This window comes from Opisthocomus hoazin, chromosome Z, assembly GCF_030867145.1.
Source record: "Opisthocomus hoazin isolate bOpiHoa1 chromosome Z, bOpiHoa1.hap1, whole genome shotgun sequence".
Classification (NCBI taxonomy): Eukaryota; Metazoa; Chordata; class Aves; order Opisthocomiformes; family Opisthocomidae; genus Opisthocomus; species Opisthocomus hoazin.
This window is the reverse complement of record NC_134454.1, coordinates 80305551-80326014: the sequence shown is the minus strand read 5'-3', so window position 1 is coordinate 80326014 and position 20464 is coordinate 80305551. Positions and strand designations below refer to the sequence as shown.

General features: G+C 42.6%; 1 protein-coding gene across 1 annotated transcript in view; it reads left to right on the top strand.

The window, feature by feature from the left end:
- The window catches only part of DNAI1 (dynein axonemal intermediate chain 1), a 155927-nt gene that overhangs the window by 18391 nt on the left and 117072 nt on the right, over nucleotides 1-20464 (top strand). The window contains exons 4-11 of the mRNA XM_075411270.1: nucleotides 222-302; nucleotides 1855-1981; nucleotides 3376-3455; nucleotides 5122-5280; nucleotides 7055-7114; nucleotides 9511-9648; nucleotides 18631-18715; nucleotides 19434-19551. Coding sequence (XP_075267385.1) covers nucleotides 222-302; nucleotides 1855-1981; nucleotides 3376-3455; nucleotides 5122-5280; nucleotides 7055-7114; nucleotides 9511-9648; nucleotides 18631-18715; nucleotides 19434-19551 — 848 coding nt within the window. The remainder of the gene's footprint in view (nucleotides 1-221; nucleotides 303-1854; nucleotides 1982-3375; nucleotides 3456-5121; nucleotides 5281-7054; nucleotides 7115-9510; nucleotides 9649-18630; nucleotides 18716-19433; nucleotides 19552-20464) is intronic.

Genomic DNA, 20464 nt, shown 5'->3' with positions numbered 1-20464 from the left:
AGCCCATTGAAATACTGTGGCAGGAAGCAGGATGACTGTTCCGGATTCCATTCTGATCTATCTTGGCTCCAAGCATTGTTCTTATGGAGCATCAGCTGCACATGAAGTGTCTGCAGTGAACTGAACATCGTAGAACTGAGCATAAACCCAACGATTTTTGTATGCTGTACATAGTATTAATAGTGGAGTATTTATCATATTATTTTGTTTCATTTCCAAAGGAATTAAAAGAGGAATTTACACGCATCCTGACAGCTAATAATCCACATGCGCCCCAGAATATTGTCAGATACAGCTTTAAAGTAAGTGTGGCATGACCTGTAAAACCAGGATGAGATTTTTTGCAATTAACTGGTTTTGTGTTTTCATTTGATTTATAACCAGGTAAATTTCCTTTTAATGTGGCTTCATCTTGTTACATATTTACTGCAAATGGTTCCTAAAGGGTTTTTGCAGAGAGTAAAAGCCTAAGAGCATTGACGTATTTGTTCAGAAGTAGGATATAACAATTATTCAATGACATCTGGCAGCAAACATGGTTAGTGCAGCTAATCTCAGGTTGTAACTTTTTCCATTCTGTGGTGGTTAGAGGACAAAAGGCAATGCTTTGCTCAGTCTGTAAGACAGTTATGCCTCAGTATCCTCACATTGAGATTCAGTTGTCTGAGTTACAGGAAAGCTCAGAAATGTGCTTTGTGAAGTCACTGACAGGAGCTCTATTCATGATGAGTAGGAGTGAACAGGGGAGGGTGCATCAAAGACTGCCAGGAAACATCCAAGAGTCACGCCTTCACATTTGTGTGTGCAGAGCATATACTGCATTACTCTGGAGCAGCCCCCTCCAGCTAGCATGTGCGGCTAGCAACACAGGCTGCTGCAGGGAGAGAGTGGAATGATGGCTTTGCCTCCCACTACTCCCTTGGAAGGGTTACACCCCCTCACAAAAAGGGCACAGGGACACTTTCTCCAGCTCTGGCATTGGATTATCCTCAACCTTAGGCAGGGAACAGACAACCAGGGGAAATATTCTTGAGCCTGCCTCGTCTCTGTGCTACTGTAACTAATTTGATCAACCATTACATGGTATCACCAGAGAAAGGAAATCAACCTTGTGGAAGCAAATAAGGTCTCTTTCTCTTCTGTTTGGAGTTGATGTTTTCCATAGTTATGGGGTAGAAACAGGTGATGAATGTTCTGTATCTTCAGATCCTCCACAGTAACTGAAGTGGCTCGATGCTGTGCTGTGACTGGTACAGAAAGCAGTCATATTTTGAAGAAGAAACTATTGAAGCTTCTGTGCTCTGCAGTGGCTTCTGATTGCTTTTAGGTGCAGCTCACAATTTTAATACACAGTTTGAGCCTAGGTGCGTACCTGTGCTGTACAGTGGTCCACAAGTAAGGGCCAACCAAGCTAGCATCAGATAGCTTATAACGTAGGCATGGTGCAAAGAGCCTGTACTGCCTCCATATCAGAGCTGCTATCTATGTATGGTGCTGCTCTTGCATAGGTAAACAACTAATTCAGGGATCTCAGCACAACAGGTCATGAGAGTCTCTTAGTGAGTGCTGTATGGTAGATGTCCACTAGAACCACAGTTAAACTCACTTGCTGTGATGGTGGTGGAGAACTAGAGGTTTCATGGTCTTGCTTCTTTTCATTGTATTTTTTTTTAATAGTTCTTGGTCTCCTGAGATATAAATACCTGCTGGAAGAAATTCAGTGTAAATATGCCAATAACAAACATATATTTATCAGTATGGATCTTCTTAGCTTTAGCAATTCAGGCTACATGGTATTTCTGGTTTAAATTTTTTTTTTCCATGCTGATTTTATTGTTTTTTTCCTCTTTGTAGGAACGAGCATACAAGCCAATAAACTATGTGGATCAAATGGCCATTCACTTCTCTTTGAATGGAAACATGATACTCAAAGATTCAGATGAAGGCAGACGGCAGAGTATCAGATCAAGCACTACAGCAGGTAAGTTTTTTATCTGAAACCACAATAATTTTCAGCTAGGCACTGGTACCACTTGTTCAACATGGGGAAATAATCATGCTTCATCATCATAGAATTGAACAGCTCCTATTTTGGCTTCCATCCTTCCTGGGAAACAAAACCAGAAAACACAATCAGCCAGATGTTTGCCACAGCATAGAAAACCTTGCATGCTTCTTGAGCCATGTGAACACTAACACTGAAATTTTCGGAGTTATTTAGTGTCTTTTAAACATCTTCCACTACCCTTAGTTGGACATACATGTCTAAACTCCTTAGCCTGCTTTGAAAGTTTCAGCCATGATTTAAAGGATTAAAGCAGAAGTGTTTGGAGGCTGGGTGATCATTCAGGAAACTATCATATACTTGACCAAGTCTCACACTTACCAGGGCATCTACTTCTGTACAATGTGAGATACAAGATATTAAGCTAGTTGGACTTTTGATCTGAGCTACTATCACCATTCTTAGGTTTTCAGTCAAAAAGACACATTAATCAGAGGCTGAAAAGCTCTGTTGTTAGTAAAGAGTTCTAGGTTTGAATTTTCAGCAGGGAAAGATGTACTGCCTAGTGATTTTCTCATATTTCTGTTGTTTGTGAAAGAAGAAATTGTGTCACAAACAGTGTTCTTTCAAGGTAGTAACTGTCAGGCACGATGATAACACTGGATAAGCTCCTGAGAATAGTTGTTACCTGCAGCTTCTGAGGGTCAGTGCCTATTTTATTTTACACTTAACAAAATGTGCATGATGATTTGAAGTAGCACAAAGTGCTGACTAGGATCTTCAATGCCATGAAACCATGGATTGTAGTTGTTGGCAGTACTTTTTGTAGATTCCAAACCAGGTAGTTTCAAGCAGTTGAATGATAGCATGACTACACTCTCAAGGCTGTGGTTGGAATGTAGACATCCATCATTCTCTAACAAGACTAGTGTATTCTTTTTTTATCCATATAAACAAGAACAAACCATGTTATAACTCTGATGTGCCTTCAAAACATTCTTCATGGTTGTACATAATTGCAGCCATTTGTGGAGGGCAGAAAGGTCCAGAGCTGAATGAATACCCAGAAACAGAGCTACTCAGATCAGAAGTGGATTTCAGAAGTTTGATATGAGTCAAAATTGGATTTTTGTTTCAGTCCAGCCAGGATTACTGCAGTTTCATTCTAGTAATAACATGGTCTCCTTTTGTGGCTTTGAGCAAAAAATCACCCTCCAAAATGGGGATTAGTTACTATGTTGTCTAATGAGATAGCATTAGAAAAGGATGCATCTGTATATTAATGCTTCAGAATATAGAAGGATCTGCAGAATATGGGATAATAATGTCCTATTATACTGGTCTTATTCAGTTATCCTTTCTACCATCAGAGAAGGCTCCTGTTGATATTTCTGCAGTCACATCTGAAGAGGGAGAGATTAAAGATGAAGAAAGCACAGGAGATATTCAGGTGATTCTCCATAGTCAGCTGAGAGCTGTCCATTTGATTTTTAATATAAGATTTGAAATTTCTTTATCATAAGATGGGCTTGTGAGAAGCTTCTATGATTGATGCTTTTGTGCCTGAGATGTCTCTGCTGTAGGTGAGATCCTGCAGATTCTGCAGAGCAATTGGGGTCCTCCTGCCATTTTTTTGGTTTGGAGAAGCTGTGTAGGGGGATGACAGGTCCCTGTACACCAGGTCTGTCTTTATCCAGATATGATCTGGATACCTGTGTGAACCTCATGAGGGCCTGTGCAAGCTTCATGAAGTTCAGGAAGTCCAAGTGCAAGGTCCTACACATGGGTCAGGGCAATCCCAAGCACAGGTAAAGGCTGGGTGGAGAATCAATTGAGAGCAGCCCTAAGGAGAAGGATTTGGGGGTGCTGGCTGATGAGAATTCAACATGACCCAGCAGCGTGCACTTGCAGCCCAGAAAGGCAGCGTGGCCAGCAGGTTCCCCCTCTGCTCCACTCTGGTGAGAGCCCACCTGGAGTCCTGCGTCCAGCTCTGGAGCCCTCAGCACAAGACAGACAGGGAGCTGTGGGAGCGGGGCCAGAGGAGGCCACAAAAATGATCAGCGGGCTGGAGCACCTCTCCTGTGAGGAAAGGTTGAGAGAGTTGGGGCTGTTCAGCCTGGAGAAGAGAAGGCTCTGGGGAGACCTTATAGCAGGCTTCAAGTACCTGAAGGGGCCTACAATAAAGCTGGGGAGGGACTTTTTACAAAGGTATGTAGTGATGGGACAAGGGGTAATGGCTTCACGGAGAAAGAGGGTAGATTTACATAGAGTAAATTCTTCACTGTGAGGGTGGTGTGGCCCTGGCCCAGGCTGCCCAGAGAAGCTGTGGCTGCCCCCTCGTTGGTAGTGTTCAAGGCCAGTTTGGATGGAGCTCTGAGTAACCTGGTCTAGGGGAAGATGTCCCTGCTCATGGCAGGGGGGTTGGAACCAGATGATCTTTGGTTGGAACTATATTGTCTAGAAGGTCGCTTCCAACAGAAACCATTCTGTGATTCGATGATTCTATGATTTTAAGATTATATCGAGATACAATGTAATTTTCTGAGATCTGGAATGTTCCTGGACAGCATATCCATTCCTGAAAGAGAATTTGGTGAAACAGAAAATGTGGAGAGGTGAAAGCGGCAGGCATAACTAGATTAAATAAGCAGTGGCCTGGTCTAATGGCAGTTGCCTGATCAGGAAAGGAGTGTGCTTGAAGAAGTTTGTTCTTATCCATACAGTGTCAGGCCCTGGAATCAAGTTCTGACTAGTTTCAGATAAAGCTCACTGTCTAGCAAGGAAGTGAAAACACAAGGCAGTGGAACTGTCACACAGTTTCCTGGTCCCTGAGTCCATTTTATCTAAGGCAGTCATTCTATATTATCTCACTCATGTCAGACTTTGTTTTAAGGTAACTTCAGTTCCCGGTTTTCCATATTCCTATTTAGATACCATTCCAGAATCTCCTTGCTTTTATTGCTTGAAGTCTCCTAATTTCTATCTTAAATACTGAGTATTCGATTACAGTCTCCTTCACTATTCAGCAGAAATACAGTAGTGTAAGAAGAAGGGTTTGTGAAGAAGAAGGAGATGTCTGGTGCTTTCAGGGTGTTCACTGCTTTATTTTCTTGCAGGCTGCAGGAGAGGAAGAGGCAGAGGAGTCAGGAACAGCAGAAGTAGCTGAGGCAGCAGAGGCAGAAGAGCCTCCTCCCCCAAGAGTGAGGGAGCAGAAGCTTGCAAACCGGTTCAACTTCATTGAAAGAGCTTCAAGAACGCTGAACAACCCTATGCGGGTATGCTGCCATTTCCTTCAGTGGCTTGGAGGATCTCTCCTTTGGGAGGAAATCTTTTTGTGTCATATCCTGTGATCTCTGCAGATACTATTAGGAGAAAAAAATGTGGTTTAATATGGTAAAACATTTAGGGTAATGAAAACGGTGACAGAAAAATTCTTGCCTCATGGACTCTTGGAAGGCCTACTGGAAGTTTTAGTGCTACTGTAAATCCTTAAACCTCTACTTGGATATGACATTTGTCATGTCTATTTTCTCACCTGAAAAAGTATAAAGCAATAGTTAGGGTAGTAGCTGGGGACTTGGAATCCATGAATTCAATTTCCTTTTGCCACAGAGTCTCTTTCTGGCCTTGTAGATCAATTCTTGCCCGTGGACCAGGGATGTAAATGCCCCTATATTAAAGGAATAAAGGTACTTACGCTTGTGTTAAGCACAGGTATTACAATAACAGACCCATGTAAGTATGACAAATCTTTACTGCTGCTACATGGTACATCTCCCTCCCACTCTGTGTGTGCACTTTGCAATCAGTACACACCCAAGACCTTATGTTCCTTCCCTGAATCTTTTTGGTGAGCTTGCAGCCATTACCAGTGAGTGTGTCTTCACAGGGCCTCCTGACCAAGCAGTACTGGCAATGTTGGCCCCTAGTTGAGTGCTCAAAAAGAAGCTTTCTGAAACAGAGATACAAGTTTCAGAGAGAAAATTCTCTTGTTTTCCTTGCTGCTTTGGAATCAGAGCATATAGAGCTCCCCCAGAGAGCCTGCCTGCCTTCTTGCAGCTGTTACACCTAAAGTGAAATACCTTTACGCCTGATAGGCTTGGAGAGATCTGAGAGTTACTGTGTTGCTGCAGTGACTATCTCCCAGAAGGAATATAATTTCTGCCCACTGGAAGAAACAGAGGCTCTCAGGAGAGTTTATCCAACAGTGGGGTGCTTACTGCAAGCTCTGAGCTAAGATTCTGCATCTTTCAAAAATCCCTGTGGAGGCCATGGAATTTCTTATTTCTCTGTCCCCAGATCTCCGTATTCTCTTCCCATTGGTTTTACTGGGAGTTGCTTGTGTACCTCTGTGTGATTCTGCCTTTGAAAGCAGAATATAGACCTTAAATAGTTGTGGAGTACTGCTGTGTGCTGTACAGGGTGTGCAGTTTCCACCTTTGAGACTGCTTCATTTCAGAGGTCAGTGAAATGCTACAGGCAGCTTCTTAAAAATGTCCTGACACAACAGGTTTTTGAAAGAAAATGCTGTTCATGAAATGAAAGTTTCAGAGAAATATATTCATTTATTTCAGAATACTGATGTACGGGTGATAAAAATATTATTTCAGCAGCATCAAATGAACTGTTTAGAGGTTATAATTCTGTTCAACTCTTTTGCTTTGACTTCTGTACCCAAGTGGTTTTTTAACATATAGGTCAAAACTGTTCGAATTTGGTAGAGTATCATAGCTGGTACCATAACTGGTAGTAGAACGTTTAAATGGTAGAGGCAAAACAATCCATTTCAACTCCTGCAATATGAATTAAATATTTTAAGGATGCTGGAAAAAAATCAGGGGGTCTTGTGAACCTTCTTTTGGTCCAAAAGAAAATCTATTTGTAGTTACATGATCACCGATAACATTTGTGCAGTACTCTGGGAGTCACTTGGATGTTGACTTAATCTTAGGTCAATATTATTCCAACTATCTGCTATGAGAAGGTTGTTTCCACAGCTGGACTATGTCACTGCAAAGAGTTTAATGTTTATGCTTTTTCTTTGTTCAGGAAAGAGCATGTCAATCGGAGCCTACACCTTGTAAAAATTTCTCAGCCACTGCTAATCAGGTATATCCTTTTTAAATGTAAAGGTTTTTTTTAAAGTGTATTTAGGAAACAGATATGAGAAAGGAAAACCAGATTGCTATGTTTGCGTCCCTTGCAGTGAAATGAACTCCTATAGTGTGGCTTTGATCTCTGGTTTAAATCTGAGGGCAGACTAGTGTGGCCCTCTTTTCTGCCTTAATGGGTGAACTTGCTAATGGTTTATATTTCTTAAGGTCAAGTGTCTCTGTTTAGCTGATTTTAGCTGTTCTACAGCTTGCCAGTTACCCATGCCACTCTGCTTTAGAGAGTCTTTAATGAGTGGAAATGGGAAAACCAGTCTGAGCACGGTTCTGGACTCAGCAAGCAGTGGGCTGCAGCTGAGCTCTGCAGGAACAGGGACGCAACTGCAGCTGCCTCTTGTGCAGGCTCTGACTCCTCCGGGGACCCGGCTGTCTTTGGGGTGAGGACTATCCTGTTGCTGAAGATCTTCCATCACTTGTGTAGTGGGTGAGCTGGTTATTTAGGAGGAGCTGTGATCCAGCTTTCAATACCTGGTCAGCTGCAGGACACCTCCGGCAGCCGACCCCATCAGAGGCAGGTTTAATGAGGTCTCACAGTGCAGGAACAAAGCAATGAAAAATCGCTTAGGACAGGTCTGCATGCCAGCTCCACTTTGAGCGCTGTTTAGAGAGTGGAGACCTCTGAAGATTTTATATGGATGGGAATTTACAGGGGTTCATGGAGGTTTGGAGAGTGTTGTTAAGAATTTGATATATGCAACTTTGTGTTTTTTACTTTGTCTAAGTTTAGCTGTATGCGAAAGCAGATTTCTAAATCCTGAAGCTGAACCCAATGAGAACTACAGCATAAGGAATATGGAAGGCCCAGTTTAAGCCTGTTGCAATAGACTTAGCTCTGTTTTATGTAGCGGGAATGTGTGTGTTTATTCATGATGAAGAATTGTTCCACAATCTCCATGTCTTAAAAATGTAAAAAAATTATTTTGCATGACATTTCACACATGAAATATTCTATAGCTTTCATTGGAAAGGGCATACAGCCATTTCTGCTGATTAATTCTCACAGATATTTACAAAATGTATTTGTTTGTCACTGATGCAAATATTGTTTCTAACCAGTGTATGGAACTGGTATTGAAAATACTGTTTCGTTATCAGTGTACCACAGGAACACCCAGAAGAAAGTATAAGGTAATGGCACCAACTTAAAAATCCTGTTACAGGAAAGTGATAGGAAGGGGAGTCAAGGTGCCTCTGTCCAGCTGAAAACTGTAGCCCAGTCTATTCCTGAACTTGAAATCACAGAGTAATTGGCCTGAGATCTTCCCTCACTCTGACTGGACTTTCATTTTTTCTGACAATGAGAGGAACTGAGCGTTAGAACAGAGCTATTTAAGATAATCAGGCTGTTGCTAAAATTTTGCATGAAATGCTTGAAAGCTATGAGGAAGAGTTTTCCCTTGTTTTCTTTTTATTCTGTTAAAAATTTGAGTGTTTTTTTTAATTTTAACATAAGCTTTTTTTTGCCTTAATTCTTTTTCTTTCCTGTTCTTCCTTATGGTCATAATTTCCTCTTCCAAAGTTTTCTGTTCTGCTCCTTCTCCTAGTCTTCTCATCACATCATCTTGGTCCTTTCCTTTCTGTTTGGAACATCTTTCCACCTCATTTCCACTTGCAAATTTACAACACAATGCATTTTTTTGGGTAGAGGTTTCTGCTACCTTTCTTTATTCCAATATTCTACTCTATATTTTGTGTTTGAATCATACTTCCTTTCCTAAGCTCATGTGTCAGAATTAGGCTGCCTTTTGTTTTGTTCTGAAAGTAATGTACCTGCTTCAGATACAGTACTAGCACTCCAATACTAGTGATTAACTCTTAAGTAGAAAAATTACTTTTAATTCTACTCAAGTAAGACATTCCTGGCATGTGGCAAAGCAGAAGATGTAAAACTGCTCTCAGTTTCCGCTTGATCATATGCTGCAGAGTGGGAGTCCAAGATTTAAATTGTGCTAAGCAGCTATAATTTAATTTTCCAACACCACATGAGAAATGTCACAAAGCAGATGTTTAATGCATGTTTCTTATTAAACACTGGTAAATTAGCCAAACAGAAATTCCTACAAAAAGGATATGGAGTCAAAGCACCAAGAAGAGTGCTGGGGGAAGGAAATTGTTAAGAATGCAATATTGTGTTCTTAAAGAGTAAGCCCCATCAGGCTTTAAAAATCCTGGGCTTCAATGTGTCACTTTTGGTGCAACAAGCCAGCTGTCTTCAGCTAGTTCCAGCGGCAGTGTTAGTGTTGTGAGGGCTGTCATATTTTTGTGATGGTAGAGATGGTTGTTTTCTGGAGTATAATCTGGTCCTGATAAATCCTGCCTCTGTCTGTCTCTCAGTGGGTGATATATGATGCCTATGTGGAGGAGCTTCAGAAAATGGAAAGGTCAAAAGAGAAAGAAAAAACAAAAGCTCAGATGGCAAAGAGAGAAGAGGAGAAGAAGAAGGGAAGAAAGTTAACCTCTCTGGAGTCACAGGTACATTTCAGAATGCTGGAAGAAGCCTGCTCAGAGGGGTGGTGGATGCATCCATAATGCCAATCAGGTGAAATTTAGCAAGTCATCCTGGCTGTGTAGCTAGTTGTCTCTGTTGGCCAGTAACAACCCTAACAAATGAAAAAAAAAAAGTTTTTGCTAGGAAGTGTACTTCCAGAACAGGATTTCCATTTTGCTATGCTTTTTTTAAGGGAATACAAACAGTGTGAAGCCATTATCTTGTCTTCAAACCCTATTTCCAAGTGAGATTTATGGCTTTCTTTTTTTCGTGTTATCGTGTTTGTGTCTCACTTTTTATTAGTGTGTGAGGGATAAAAGAATGAAATAACTAGAAACACTGTGACTTTTCAAAGAATTCTAAGTGATGAGCAGGTTTTAGGTACATCTTCCAATCTGAAAGGCAAGGAAATTCAGGATTCTTTCAAAATGTTATTAAAGCATTGTATTGAAACACATTTAACTACTTTGTATTATTTTAATGATAAATTTTCTAGTTATATATGTATAAATGGTATATAATGTGTATTTTACATAAAAGTTAATAATAGTTAATTGAAATATAAGTCTACGTACTTAGCATTAAATAAGGATTCTGGGAGGCTTGGCATAATTTGCCGGGGGCTCTTTGATGCATTGTTTATTCATTTGTTTGGGAAGTGACAGTGTTTGAACTCTCTCCAGTGTCTGAAGTGCTATTCCACGGTCAGTAATTGCACAGCATGGTGATACCTCAGTCATGGTGATGTGATCATCCCAAGAGGAGGTCAGCCTCTCTGAGTCCTGTGGAGTAGCAGAGTGAATGGCAAGGGCTGCTGAACTGGAGTAGCCTCCATTAATTAGTCTGGCTTCTCAGAGCAGCAGGTATCATAACTCCTGCCAAGCTCTGAGCTGTTGCTGTGATCTTGCTGTGAGGGTGATACTGACTCCTACTCCAGGCTGCTCTGTCGGGAGTAGCCTAGGAGTGTCTTGCAGGGGTGCCATGGTCCATGCCCCTAAAGAGACAATATCTCCATCTTAAAAATGTGATCCCACTTCAAGCACTGAGAATACATTACAGCAACCCTGAAAGATTTTATTCATATTCCAGAATGTTTGCAGGGGGTTCAGCAAGTTTCTGTCAGGGTTCATCCGAGTTTGTTCTGTACAGAATTGTGGGTGGTTCTGTCACTCTTCAGTGTAAGTTAAACCATTTAGAAGGCAAACTGAAATAATGAGTGGAGCAAAATGTACTGAGAGCTATAATACAGAAACATGGAAGTGAATTTTTGTCCTGTCCCTAGAATAGGTGTAGATAGAGCAACATAACTAAGATACATCTGTGTAATACAAGCTGGCTTCTGAAACTGGCTTTAGCACTTTCATACCATACGGCTGATTCAACTGTAGAGGATTTGGCTGGTTTAGCTACCCCAGCAGCACTGTGCCATCAAAAACCTTGTAGTATAAACAGACCAGGAATGTGTTCTGACAGGCTTCTTCCTGTGAACTGTGCAATTGAAATTCACAGTCCTTTCAAAAACTGGTAAACCTTTCCCAGACTACATTTTGGAGAATTAAGCCTGAAGTCAACAGTACAATTACAGAATCACAGAATCACAGAATAGTAGGGGTTGGAAGGGACCTCTGTGGGTCATCTAGTCCAACCCCCCCGCCGAAGCAGGGTCACCTACAGCAGGCTGCACAGGACCTTGTCCAGGCGGGTCTTGAATATCTCCAGAGAAGGAGACTCCACAACCTCCCTGGGCAGCCTGTTCCAGTGCTCCGTCACCCTCAGAGAGAAGAAGTTCCTCCTCATGTTCAGACGGAACTTCCTGTGCCTCAGTTTGTGCCCATTACCCCTTGTCCTGTCACTGGGCACCACTGAAAAGAGCTTGGCCCCATCCTCCTGACACCCACCCTTCAGATATTTGTAGGCATTTATAAGGTCCCCTCGCAGCCTTCTCTTCTTCAGGCTGAACAAGCCCAGTTCCCTCAACCTCTCCTCGTAGTGGAGATGCTCCAGTCCCCTCACCATCCTTGTAGCCCTCCGCTGGACTCTCTCCAGTAGCTCTTCATCCTTCTTGAACTGGGGAGCCCAGAACTGGACACAGTACTCCAGATGAGGCCTCACCAGGGCAGTGTAGAGGGGAAGGAGAACCTCCCTTGTCCTGCTGGCCACACTCTTCTTGATGCACCCCAGGATCCCATTGGCCTTCTTGGCAGCCAGGGCACACTGCTGGCTCATAGTTAACCTGTTGTCCACCAGGACACCCAGGTCCCTCTCCGCAGAGCTGCTCTCCAGCAGGTCCACCCCAAGCCTGTACTGGTGCATGAGGTTGTTCCTCCCCAGGTGCAGGACCCTGCACTTGCCCTTGTTGAACCTCATCAGGTTCCTCTCTGCCCAGCTCTCCAGCCTATCCAGGTCACGCTGAATGGCAGCACAGCCTTCTGGTGTATCTACCACACCTCCCAGTTTGGTGTCATCAGCAAACTTGCTGAGGGTACATTCTAACTCTTCATCCAGGTCGTTGATGAAGAAGTTAAACAAGACTGGGCCCAGTACTGACCCCTGAGGGACACCACTTGTCACCAGCCTCCAACTAGACTCAGCGCCGCTGATGACAACCCTCTGAGTTCTGCCGTTCAGCCAGTTCTCTATCCACTTCACCGACCACTCATCCAGCCCACACTTCCTCAGCTTCCCCAGGAGGATATCATGGGAGACTGTGTCGAAAGCCTTGCTGAAGTCAAGGTAGATAACATCCACAGCTCTCCCTTCGTCTACCCAGCCAGTCATGTCATCGTAGAAAGCTATCAGATTGGTCAGGCATGATTTCCCCTTGGTGAATCCATGCTGACTACTCCTGATAACCAATTATGGGCTTAAAGGATGGACTGCTAAACACTGATAATGAAAATGAAATAAAAATTCTACAATGAAACCATATTGTAAAAACCCTGCTGCATGCTCCACTGACAACAGTGGGAAGTTGAAGTCCAGGCACCCGTGATCCCTCCCTTTGTATCACTCGTAACACTTTCCAGAAGGCTTGCAGGGAAGCCAGAAAGTCAATACACTGAAAAAGTGAAGGCTGCTTTATGCAGAGCCAGTGTCCCAAATTGCGACCCTCTGTGAGGCTGGTGGGCCAGCTTGAAGTGTATGAAAAACCTGCTGCATTTTGCAGTCATTAACTGCAAAAATGCAACCTGGAGCAATCCAAGGCTAAAATCAGACTTACAACAGGCATTACATCTGGTTGTGTGTAGGTCTATGGAAATTAAAGGTTGATAGCGTTAGATTCTGTACTTCTGGTCTCAAGTCAGCAAAACGAGAAATGGGGTTTGTGGTTGCATACTTTGGACCACACCTGGTAGTTGAAACAGGGCTTTTCCAGCTAAACACTTTCTGAGAACGTACTGTCTTTGGTCATTGCAGGGAAGAAGGGAAGGGGAGGGGAGGGGAGGGGAGGGGAGCGGAGGGGAGGGGAGGGGAGGGGAGGGGAGGGGAGGTAGAAAGGGCCCTGGCAGTGGAGTAGAAGCTCCTCACTAGAGGAAAAGAAGTAGAATGAAGCCATGCACTGCACTGAAGAATGAACAGGAGAAGCAAGGAAGATGGGGTTTGGCAACGCAGAAGAGGGAGGCAGCCAACAGAAAAAGGAATGGAGATAACCAGGGATTCCAGAAGGAGGAAGGATGAGAATGATATAAAGGAGAATATGTGTGAATAAAAGTAGGAATAACAGAAAGCATTTGACTGGAGACTGATGAAGGACTCTTGGAAATTTCTCAGTAAGTCTGTCACTCAAATGGATCCAGAGAGAAGAAGATGTGCTACAGCTGAGAGCAGTGATAGAATATTTGAAACTTTTCCTCAGTTTTCAGTAAAGGCAGCAAACAGAACATGGAGAATGTAGAATACCAAAGAGGAATGCTACAAAATTTTCTGAGCTCGGAATAGTTGGAAGCTGAGAGGACTAGGCAGAAGTGTTGTATCTGTTTGTCCTGTTCTTCCTGTTCCTGAGCCATCTGCTTATGGCTGTGGTTACAGAGAGGATCCTGGCCCAGAGGTACTCTTCGTCTGATCCAGTACTACCCTCCTCATGTTGTTGAGTGAGCATACAAACCACAGGAGCTGAGACAGAAGTAAAACAAAGAGCTTAGTGCAATTAGTTGATGCAGGCCAGCTCCTCTCACCCTAAGATGACAAGGCATGAAATCACAAGTCTAATAGCAAGGATTTTTAATTAATCTTTCTAAAGAGGGGTGGAGCTATGTAATCGGCATTTGACCACAAGGGGTAAAAATGTTTCCATTAGTCTGACCTTTAACAGTGTGTGAGGCAACAGAAATAATACGGAGGGAAAGAACAGAGAATTGGGAGTAAATACGAAATGGAATAAAATAGCATGTGTTTACCAAAGGTAAGCTGTGTCCAAATAATCTCATCTCTTTCTTTCGTAAAAGAAAAGTTGTAGTTTCCTTTAACAAGGAAAGTACAGTAAAGATTATCTAGTTGAAATTCTGTAAAGCTGTTGCTATAGTGCCCGTAGGAAATGATTAGATAAACCAGAAGAGTTGTTATTAGTACAGATTGGGAGGGACTGGTGGAGAGGGAGACTCTGCATTTTGGACTATCAAAGCAATCTTTGATAAGGGGAGGGCTTACAGTTTGAAGCTACAGGGAGAAACATGAGTATATAGGTTGATGAGTTGTGATGTGGCTGTGAGAAGACAAGTACATTGCTGGAATATATTGTGTAAGGGATAGCAGAGAAATACTTCTCCTGTTATATAAGGCAGAGTGATACCTTATCGGGAGTAGTACAGGGGTACATGATTTTGATCACCCCTTTTCAAAGAGGATAGATTACAAACCTGGATAGATATGGAAGAGAATATGAGAAATGGAAAGCTTGAATATGAGAGACTAAAAAATCATAGCATATTTATCTGGTAATGCAAAGGTAGAGACAGAATCTGAGGTAGATAACAGAGAGGGACAAGAATTACCAAGGCAGAGGATAGTGTTGACGGAAATACAGGTGGATGTGGACCAGTTAGGAATATGTTAAAATTGGAACTTACTGCACCAGAACAGTCTCTAATCTCTGAAGCAGAAGTGGTTGAACAGTTTCTTAGAGTCCAAACAAAATTGATATTTAGCAGAGAAATGTATATTCCTGAATCATGTCAGGTCCTGTCTGACTTGTCTGTCTCACTATAGCCTTACCCCTTTCTGAGATATGCCTGGTGAGACAATCCAGCACACAGGGTCATAATTATCATCTGTAAGCTCCTGGATGACCACAGTTATTTTTGAAATAAGAGCTGAAATTCAAATGCAATTAACCTTCACATTATTGTTCAGTTGTTCTGGTCATCCCAAGGAGTGAATGAGTTGTTACCAACTCCCTTGTCTTCAATCTGCTGTGTACAGAGTATCAGAATTAGAAGCAAACATTGAAAATGAACAGATCAGTACAATTCTGGAAATTGATAACTACTTGACAGGCTTTAGCCTGGGGGCCTCTATTTGGGTTTGGCAGTGTGTGTTTGCAGTGCTGGGAAAGAAGTGACAACACCCCTACACTGTGCTTTTTTCTTTGCAAACCAGGAGTTCTTACAGTATTGCCAGTACATGTATTGCAGTATATGTATTGCCAGATATATAAGCAGTTACTGCACTGGTTTTAGGGTGACATTTGTCTTCTGGATATGCAATTATACACCAGCAGAAGCCTTTTTTCATGCTTCAGGTTACTGGAGTTACCATTGCAACTGGCCAGCTGCTGAGAGGCAAATATGAAGCAATTAGTATTAATGAATACTAGGGCAAGACCAAGACATTTATTTTCAAAGTACTAGCCCATTATTCATTTTACATATGATTCCATTAACATTACTGCTGTTCTAAAAATAATTTATGCACAGAAATAAACGAAACAAATTTGTTAGCTGATGAGCTCGCATTACATTTGGTTAAGTAGCCCAGAGTTGGCCTACCAGAAAAAAAGAGTTTCAAACAGATCTTTAATAAAAAGAATAAATTAGGCCTATCACTTCCACTGAAGATTTATTTCAGGAGCGTACAGAATAAATCAAACCTGAAATAGGACTGGATGCAATGAGAAAATAACATACTCTGATCCAGTTTAATGCCGACGTTGTTCATGGCTGCATTGCTAGCAGAATAGCTACCTAACAGGAAGCTGACTGAAAGCTCTTTTGATTAATCTGGACTATTTCCTGCATTGTGGGAAAAATTCCATTGAATAATACATTGTTTCTGTATTTACAGTTGTTTTTTGTAAAGCCTGCTTTCTGCTGACAAAAAAACCCCAACTTACAGATGAGGCAGTATCTTGCATTCATCTTTGAGAACACGTAAAGTAAGCCTTATCTTCTGATCTTCAGTCCAGAATGATGTCTCAGGCTGGAAATTCACAATGCTTGCAGTGCGGTTTTCCTTGGATGTGTGAGAGAACAAGAGCCATGATCCTGCTCATGTCTGTAGGGTACAGCACTGCCATTCTTTCCCAGCTTCTTCTGGTAGCATGTACATGTTAAAAGGGAAAAGAGATTTTTGACAGCCTAGCTAACGCGCCTGATGAACCAGCAGGACTCCAGGGGATCTGTTCCTTATACCTCATAACTGTGTCTTTTACAATGGTGGAGAGAAAAGAGTTTATTGCGCTGTTGTCACCTTTTCAGCGTTTAACCTGTGTCAATTAAGCTTGCACAGAGCACTGTGCTGGTGGCAGCCAATGACATGTTTATAGTCATGGTCCCAATATTGCTGAACAAGTGTTAGCAAAGGTGAATTGCTTTTTTTTGGGATGCATTTTAGAGAAAGACAGGTCTTATTGTGGCAGAAGCAATAGTGGCAACTTAAAATCAAAAGAGAGAAAGCTCGGCTGTTGAGAATATTGATTTCTACCTGAGATATTTCAAGAATCCTCTTTGTCTCCCTCTTTAATTTCTCTTAATACTTATGAATTCCTAATGTCTAGGGAATATCATGCTGTGTTAAAATTTGAAAACATCTTTTCCTGCACTTTCTTAAATTCTGAACATGACAGTAAATTCTCTGTGGTGTTCTCAAGAAGTTCTCCCACAGGCCAAGGGAAAACCTGAAGAACATGAGAACAATGATCCAGATCAAGGCTCTAACCACAAGTGAGTGTGTAAAGAAGGGTTAGAACACAGCAAGAGTTTACCCCAGTACCAAATATTCTTCCAGCTTTCAACTGTTTTCAGCTGTTTACTAAGCTTGATGTGCTTTGGCACACGGAGGGAAGTACTTTTTTGATCTTCCTTGAAACCATGTAAAATGCTTGCATCTATGACACCCTTTGACAAGGAGTTTCACAGATGTGTCATCCTTCCGTAAGAGTCACCTCATTTCGTTTATTTGGAACTTGACTTCCACTAGCTTCACTTGACACCCCTACTTTTTGTATCAGAAGAGACAATGAACAGTGAGTCTCTGGGCCATTTAGGATTTCTTAGACCTGTCTCATGTCTTCCCGAGCCATCGCTTTTCCAGACTGGCAAGTCCCAGCTACTCATTTTTTCCTGGTACAGAAACCATTCCAGACTTGGACTGTCCTTGTTTCCCTTCTCTGAACTTGCTTCTAAGTTTTACTTTATCCTTTTGGAGATGGGAGGAGACAACCACACACGTTACTGAAGGAGTAGGCAAACTGTGGATTTATAAAAAATGTTGCAGATTATAGAATTTGTTTTTTTCTTCTTTGTCTTGTTATCTTTGTGTAGTCCTTTGGTTTTCATGCGCTTTGCAGCGAGACTCTCAGTCTCCTGTGAGTCTGTGCAGACCCCAAGAAAGAAGCAGAGGGCCAGGACGCGCAGCATCTGGAGTTGTGTTCTTGGTTCTGACTGTGACTGTGTAGTGCAGTGTTGGCAAGTCATTTCACTTTTTCTTTTCATGTTCACAGCGCTCTCTGAGCTGTGTCAAGGATGACAAGTTTCTTTTCAGTGTCGTCACTGTGGAGGAAATCATGCTGTGCTGGCAACTGTCAGTCCCTAGCAGTTGTTCCAAGATGAAATGCTTTGAAACACTGATGGGCCTTTGCGGCAGCAGTAGATGACAGTTCAGGTCCTCAGAGCAGCGTGCTGTCAGAGGACTGTGCGTATGTCCTGGCATTCTCACATCATTGTGCAGAGTTGTGCAGATATCATACTCATGGCCCAGCACAGTCTGGGAACTTTTAAGATCCGTCCTATCAGTTGCTGGCACTCAGACTTCTTGTCTTATTTGCCAGTTAATCCAGTTTGGATTTTGCTAGTGATCGCGCATACACACACAGAAGATATATCTGCATACCTTCACATATGCAGGCTTGCCCACTTGTGGTGTTCCTTGGCCAGAAGGGTGGGATTTTCCACAGTATCAAAACAGTTTCCACAAGAGTTGGGCAGAAAACTGTCCTTTGCATGTTGATTATGTATTGTATGAGCTTATGCATCTGTGAATGCATCAAGTTGGAATTACCCGGTGACTGACTGAAGGATTTCTAAATCCTGTGATCTTTACTTAACACATGAGACCTTGAAGCTCTCCAGGTAGAGATCAAGCATCTGTGATTTCATTACTGAATCTAATGAACTAGTATCCAGTGAGGTGGGGGTGGGATCATGTGTGTGCTTTTATCTCATTCTATTGTGAGGTGGCTTGAATGAGTTGAGGAAGACCAGACTCTAACTGCCTTCACAGAGAAGTGACTGCTAATTGAGCTACATCAGGAACAAACACTGAAGTTACTATGGCTCAGCTGTGGATGACATCCTCCTAAAATTATAATAAAGTCATTGCCTTAATTCAAGTGCCCTTATCATTAGTTGCTGGTGTGAGGAGCTTCAAATTATCCTGTATTCAGGGTCAAAATTTTTTGGTCGCACAAAGTATGAAGGGCTTGTATACAGATGGGAAATACATTTTCTCCTCTTTGTTTTCCTTTCCAACAGAGTGATGATATAACCAAGATCTCAAAGGCTGCCAAAATAATGGAGCGGATGGTGAATCAAAACATATTTGATGACATTGCACAAGGTATGGGCCTGCTGGGAGATTCTTCTGACTCAAGTCAGAACTCCTGCTGACGAGTGCAAGGGTGGAATGGAATGGAATAGAAGAATACAGAAACACAGCTGAAGTGAGCAGGGCTAGGAACCTGCTGACTCACACAAGGTGCACAGGACAGCAGAGAGCAGGAATTCAAAGGGCATGCCACTTCAGCCCTGCTCTGAGCAGGCTGGGGCCAGCAGGTTTGGTCAGCGTTGCCCTCCTGTGACACTTCCCTCCTTCAGCAGGTACTTGCCACCTGGATGCAGGTGCTGGTGACAGCAGCCAGTGCCAAGCATCTTTCTGCTGGCATACAGGTCCCAGCCATGGTGACATTATCAGTCTCAATGTTATTTTGCAAGGGTTTTGCTATCTCTGCTCAGCTCCCTGCTTCTCAGGTCGCTCTGGGAGTAGCCTGAGGTCACTCCTGACCCTGGGCTTCTGCTTTCTTGTTCATCCTTCAACTGCTTTTAGATCATCAGCTTTTTTTGTATGAGGACTTGGTGCTTGGTAAAACGCATTCACAGCACTTATGTGCTGTTTTGGAGTTGAGACTTATGGACTGAGACAGTTTTTATACTAACAATTGGGCTGTGCAGAGACCGTGAGGAAAAAGTGTTTTTTAAAGCTTCCCTGGCACTACACCGTGCTGATTTATTTCCTGTTTATTCACCGGGGCCTTTTCCTTGATTTTTTTTTGTTTTAGATTTTAAGTATTTTGAGGATGCCTCGGATGAATACAGAGACCAGCAAGGAACCCTCCTCCCACTCTGGAAGTTCCAGTATGACAAAACCAAGAGACTTGCAGTTACCGCCATCTCCTGGTAAATCTCTTTATTACAAACTCACTCTCGGCAGTTCTCAGGGGAGTGGAATTGAATGTCGTGGCACCTTACAAGGCAGGGCTGGTTTCTCTGGGAACACTGTTTTAAATAATTACAGTCAGCTGCTTTGGCAGGACCTAGACGTGCCTGGTGCTTCTGGATGCAAGGCACATTGTGTAAGGCTGAATTTTCAAGGCTTGTGCCATTCAGCAAAAGGTGAAGGCACAGCAGGCTCTGTGCAGCACTAGGGCAAAGTGGGTGCAGTTAGCAGAGCGAGAAAGAGTCCTGACTTGGGAAGGGTGTGACAGACAGGTCATATCTTTGGACAATATGCAGTAGGAATCAATGCTGAATAGCTGAGGGGAGGAGAAGGGATAGTGGGTATACTTTTGACAAGTATCAACACAAAAGAACTGAAGCAGCAGAAAAGGAAGCGCAAACATTGCATGCGCCTGATAAGTATCACCATAGACTATAAGACGCTGAAGCACTGATGCCAGACAAGACCTTTATGCATGGTACATATTCAGTTGCTGCCCAGACAACAGTGATATTTGTGTACTGGGATCTTACACAGTTCATGTTAGTAGGCATTTACCCTGCAGTCAACTTTTGCATATTTATTTCTGGTCAGTCCGAAAACAATCACTGATACTTTCAAATTAACTCTCTTTTTCTGAGATGTTACTGACGTAGCTGTTAGCATGAAAAAAACACTCATCACCAACCTGAATGAGTCCTTTTGCTTTCTAACATGCTTGAATCTCCCCAGAACTGGCTCGGTTCATGCACTGAGCATGAGACAGACAGAGTCAGGTCCTTCCTTGTGCTCCCCTGCAGCTAGGTCTCCTCTCACTTGTTTGTGGGGCAGTGTCGACACATCTGTGCCTTGCCAAAGAGTATCTATGGAGAG